This window comes from Nicotiana tabacum, chromosome 9 (assembly GCF_000715075.1).
Source record: "Nicotiana tabacum cultivar K326 chromosome 9, ASM71507v2, whole genome shotgun sequence".
Taxonomy (NCBI): Eukaryota; Viridiplantae; Streptophyta; class Magnoliopsida; order Solanales; family Solanaceae; genus Nicotiana; species Nicotiana tabacum.
The window spans coordinates 81,407,065-81,413,212 of NC_134088.1; the positions used below are offsets into that span (position 1 = coordinate 81,407,065).

The 6,148-nt window shown below is 38.7% G+C and overlaps 1 protein-coding gene across 1 annotated transcript; it reads right to left on the reverse strand.

Annotated features, from left to right (window-relative positions):
* Nucleotides 1-4,318: 4,318 nt before the first annotated feature.
* Nucleotides 4,319-5,010, reverse strand: LOC142163986 (uncharacterized). The gene is made up of 2 exons (XM_075221145.1): nucleotides 4,866-5,010; nucleotides 4,319-4,779 (listed from the first exon to the last, which is right to left on the reverse strand). The coding sequence occupies exons 1-2, from the start codon at nucleotides 5,008-5,010 to the stop codon at nucleotides 4,319-4,321; spliced, it is 606 nt and encodes a 201-aa protein (XP_075077246.1).
* Nucleotides 5,011-6,148: the final 1,138 nt, after the last annotated feature.

The following is a 6,148-nucleotide window of genomic DNA, read 5'->3' on the forward strand; positions in this document are numbered from 1 at the left end:
GATAAATCGGGGCTTTATGTTTTTAAAGAAATTAGTTTGGGAAAATACGGGAACCGTTGGATTTGTGTGATCCAACTGTTGAAATAATAGCTTGTAACGGGTTAGAATTAAAAGAGAAAAATGAGATATAACGTGGGTCGTCGATGGTTTGGATTAATGGCTCAGATCATTTGTATTTCTTATGTGAGGATGGGAGACGGGTGACGTGGCAAGCATTGATTGGTGCAAATAGAGTCACTTGGATTGCCATGGTGGAAAGGGATGTGTGTTTGGGTTGAGTCAATTCCGAGTTGGGCTTGGTATTTGGGCTAAAAATAATTTAACTAATAGCCATTTTATATTTAGTTAAGGAATTACAATTGTAGCCTTTTAGTTTTATACCCTTTTTAAAATCATTTTAAATAAACTTAGCAATTTCAATAAAAATATTATAAAATTATAATTATACATTACTAATTATCTATAAATAACACATATTTCGAATTATAGCACTAATTTTAAAATATTAACATAGTAACCTAATTCACTGGAAATTAAAGAGTAATTTTGTCAAATTATAAATCCTATGTAATGTATATACAAAAGTTATTTTATAATAGTAAATACATTTGTAATTACACAATAGCAGTACTACATGATTAATTTTGAAACTAATATTTAATTAGTTTATAAAATAGATATTTATTAATAGAATATACTTTTAAAGTATTTATTGTAAATTGTTAAGCGTGAATAAATTAATTTTAAAAATGAGGGTCAAAATTGGCCGTCAATAGCTGCCCCTCTTTGATCGGAGACGATGAAAGAGTTTTCGGGAAAAGAAATTGAACCAAAGCCAATTTTGTCCCGACTTTAGGCATGCTTTGCAAGAATGGCATGAAAATTATGAGTTGAAGAATTGAGTTGTGGAAGAATCTAGGAAAGTTTGGAAATATTGGGCCGAATTCTGGCTTTGAATTGCTTATATACGTCGGGCTTAACGAGGACCAGGCCTTATGTAGTGCTGGAGCATGGATTTGGAGGAAGCGACACTCTCAGGAATTGCGACAGTATCATATTGTGACGATGCGGCGAGACGGAAGATTGGTCACTCATGATAACTTTAATTTTGCAGCCTGATTTGAATGATTCAAAAGTTTGAGCTCGATGGTCATCTTGAGGTGGGATCTTGGGCCGGCTACTGGGTTGGCTGTCCCTATAGTATTGTAGTTCAGTCTGCTGCTAAGAAAAGGTTCCATGCTGCAGTGTTTGTTCCTGTATAACAAATAAAATACACGTATACCAACATATTATAATGCAGAATATATAAAGATGCGATGTAAATGATGCAGGAATGATGATGCCTGGCTACCGGCGAGCCATTATTTGGAATTAGGATGATGGGATACATGATCCTGACTCGATTTGTTAGCCGGGCTGTGTACCATTTTGCAGTTGTTGGAGCATTTGAAAATTGTCTCCGCTTGTTGGGAGAGCTTGATTGGTAAAGTGCGTATCCGCTTATTTGGGGGAGCTTTGCACTCAGAAATGTATCCGCTTGTTAGGAGAGCTTTATTTGTAGAGTGCGGCTCCGCTTGTTGGGAGATATTTGCACTGAAAAATGTAAAGTAATATCCACTTGGGAGCGATCGAAATCATTCCTAAAGCTGCAAGAACAAAACGTTAAAACATTCAAGGTAACATCGAAATGAAATATAAGCATGCCCAAGAGATACTCTTCACTGCGAAGCTAAGTTACGGCCATTGATTGGCAGAACGTTGGTGACGAGGTTTGAGATTGTCTATTCCGGCATTCGTGATTGATGGAGTGGTGCTTCGGATTGCTTTTCATTGGCAAAGTTTACAATTTGCTATATACAAGGCTCCAGTTGGCGAAGTCGGTGTTCGATTTGTACAAGGCACTCCGATTGATTGAGTTGACAGTTTGCTATATACAGGGGTTCAATTGATGAAGCTGACGTGCGATCTGTAAAGGGTGCTCCGATTGATTGAGCAAATGATTTGCTATTTATAGGACTTCGATGAGCGAAGCCGTCATGCGATTTGTACATGATGCTATGATTGATTGAGCAGATGATTTGCTATTTACGGATTTTTATGTCAGCTATTTGATTCCGAAGCACTTGTAAAGGATTCAAGAGTTAGCCTTAGCTATTCTTGAAAATTAAAGTAAAAGGAGGAGAGGTAATCTTAGGCAACTGACGGGTCCGTCATTTGCCCCAGTGTGGTCCCACCGATTCTTTACTCCCTGCGCTCAAAGAAAGCTTCTTAGTGGGGGGGGGGAGGGGATTTGGTTTGTGTCGATCGTGATATTGATTTTCCCCAGCCTTTGACATGATTGCTCCACAAAGTTCGGTAGATGGAACATATTACTTTATATATAATTTTAGAAAATATTTTGAAAATACTTGTCTCTTTTAAGGCAAGCACTGTCGTTCCGTATTATGACATATTACGAAAGGTTCTCCACATGCGAACGTATCTCTTCGAGAACTTTGTCCCGTTGATGTCGATCTTCCATTGTATCTCTAAAAACGCGGCTACTTGCTATTGCGACAGTGTCCTAATTAAGGCTAATGCATTACAGAGGTTTCCTAAGGTTATGACCAAACCCTTTCAGGTTGCCTACATATCCAAACAAAATCAGGTCTGAACGTAGTTTGTGGGATAATGATGAAATGTGATGAGACGATAGAGCCTGACTCAGGAAGCCTATGTATCCAAAATGAAATCAGGGTAGAGCGTAGTTAAATTAAAACATATGCAATATGATGAGATTAAGAAATGAAAATGGCCGAGTCTAACTTAGACAACCTACGTATCCAAGTGGAATCAGGACAGAACGTAGTTCAATTACAAAAGATGACTGAATCCGATGAGCATTGCCTACGTATTCCTTTATGAGGAAATCAAGTTGGCATAGTGCATGAACAACATACAAAAATGACATTTAGTTTTCTATTACAAGAGAAAGAGGGAGAGAAAACGAACCCTATATAGGTTGCCTACGTATCCCTCTGCGGGAAGTCAGGTTGAACGTAGTTCTGATACATAAAAATCCTAACTCAATCTGTCTTCAGGCATAATATCTCTTGATTGTGTCCGAGTTGATCGGCTTCATGCTAACACTTCCATCCATTTCTGCTAAGATTAGAGTTCCACCAGACAGTGCTCTATGGACCGCATAAGGACCTTGCTAGCTCAGTGCAAACTTCCCTTTAAATTCTTCTTGATGAGGAAAGATTTTCTTTAGAACCAACTGCCCCGGTGTGAATTGGTGAGGCTTCACCCTATTGTTAACTGCAATAGCAATCCTGTTATGGTATAGCTATCCATGATATACTACATCCATTCTTTTCTCGTCAATGAGCATGAGCTGTTCTTGCCTGACCCGTATCCATTCTGCATTGTCCAATTGTGCTTCTTGAATGACTCTTAAGGACAATATTTCGATTTATGCGGGTATCACTGTTTCGGTGCCATATACCAACATGTATGGTGTTTCCCTAGTAGATGTTTTCATGGTAGTCCGGTAACCTAATAAAGCGAAAGGTAACTTCTCGTGCATTGTCTTTGATTGTCCACTCTCTTTCGTAGGATGCTCTTGATATTCTTATTAGCTGCCTCGACTACCCTATTCATTTGTGGTCTGTAAGCTGTGGAATTGCGGTGGACGATTCTGAACTTCTCGCAGATTTCCCTCAGGAGGTCGCTATTGAGGTTGGCGGCATTGTTAGTGATGATAGACTATGATATCCCAAATCTGCAAACGATGTTGTTCCAAACAAAATCTGTCATTGCCTTCTTTGTGATGACCTTGTAAGTAGATGCCTCAACCTATTTTGTAAAATAGTCGATGGATACCAAAATGAAACGATGTCCATTTGATGCCGCAGGCTCTATGGGTCCTATCACATCCATGCCCCAGGCGACAAAAGGCCACGGTGAACCCATTACATTTAACTCATTTGGTGGAACCCAGATGAAATCTCCGTGAATCTGGAACTGGTGACACTTTTGCACATAGTGGATACTGTCGCTTTCCATAGTCATCCAAAAGTATCCAGCTCTCAAAAGCTTCTTGGCGAACATGAACCCGTTCATGTGGGGTCCGCACGTCCATGCATGTATTATTTCTAGCAGTCTGGTTGCTTTGGCAGCGTCTACACATCTCAGCAAACCTAAGTCTGGGGTCCTCCTATACAAGACTTCCTCATTTAGGAAAAAAATGGTTTGCCAACCTCCTGAGGGCTCGCTTTTGACCATTAGTAGCATTTTTTGGGTACTCTTGGGTCGCAAGGAACTTCTTGATATCGTGTTACCAAGGTCTACCATCTGGTTCTTCATTCATGTGGAAGTAATAGGCATGTTGATCCTTGATTTCTATCTCGATGGGATCGATATAGTTCTTGTCTGAATGTTGAATCATAGATGATAATGTCGTAAGGGCGTCTACAAATACGTTCTGAATTTTGGGGACGTGCTTGAAGTCAATCTTTGTGAACTTGTTGCACAACTCCTTCACGCAATGCATGTACGACATTATCTTGACATTCTTAGTTGACAATTCTCCTTGGACTTGGTGGATCAGCAAATCAGAATCTCCTATGACCAAAGGTTCTTTGCAGTTCATGTCGACTGTCATTCTGATTCCAAGGATGCATGCCTCGTATTCAGCTATATTATTGGTACAAGGGAATCTTATCTTTGATGATGCTGGATAGATTTTTCCAGATACTGAAATCAAGACTGCTCCAATCCGGACTCCTTTGAAGTTTGCTGCTCCATTTAAAAATATTCTCCACCCAGGGTATAATTCTATAATATCTTCCCCGGGAAATAGTACTTTTTCATCGGGGAAATACGTGGTAAGTGGTTCGTAATCCCCATCCACTGGATTCTCAGCGAGTGGTCGGCTAAAGCTTGTCCTTTGATAGCATTCTGAGTTATGTACACAATGTCAAATTCGCTGAGGATAATTTGCCATTTAGCTAGCTTTCCGGTAGGCATTGGCTTTCTGAAAAATGTACTTTGATGACGTACAAATCCACTACTAAAGAGTTAATGGACATAGTCACATGTAATATAATTTACCAAACTATGACTCGGGGTCGAATCCCACAGAGAACAATATGTAGGAGATTAGGCGTGTAAGAGAATTATCACTTATTATGCTAAGCCAAACACTTAGAAAGGTTTTGAGAAAATATTTATAACTAATTGCGAAAATGTAAACTAACCTAGAAAGAAAATAAAATGGCTACAAGCATGGACGAATTGAGAAGTGCACTCAAGTAACGATCTAATCTATTTCACGATTTTACAAATACAGCGAGTTTATGTTAATTAGCCTCAAGTAATAATTTTATATTAGCTTCTCCCGAAGACTAACAAGACTTCCTAATTGAATTATCCCTAAATAAATTAAGAGATTAAGCAAACCCAAATATGGCTACAAGTAGTTCAATCCTATCCCTAGGTAGAATCTATAAAGTGAGGGTTAACACCTCAATTTCTTGCTAATTAATCTTTCCCAACCCCAAATTATCTTTTCCAAAATTAATTTGAAGTGAATGGGCGAGTCCTAGGGATAGCTAATCCCTTTGGAAACATTAAAGAACAAGAATAATTAAAGAAATAATAACTCACTTCATAATAAATAAAAATCGTTCAATACATAAGCACAACAAGATATTTAATCCACACTTTAAATATGAATATTCCCATAAACAAGATTTAAGTGTTGGAAAAAATACTAAACACTTAGATATTCAACACAAAGCAAGGAAATGAAGAAATGAACACAAAAGGGAAAGAAATGCTCAACCAAAAGCTTCAAATCTTCAAGACCCAAGTGTGTGTGCAAGAACCCTAGCTCCAAAACTTGTGTTCTCTAGTCAAGAGATGTCACACCCCGAACCTGGGGGGCGAGACCGGAACTCGGTGCCGCACATATCCTTGCGTACCAACTTGTGACTAAGGGACTCTGAACATATAATGTCATACTTTGTCCATGTGCCACATTACAAGACAATTGTGAATTCTGACTAAACATCAATATAAAGTTGGGCCGACAAGGCAGTCATAACTACTACAGCTGGCAAACCAACAAAATATACATAAAAGGCTTACAAGCCCAACATACTGC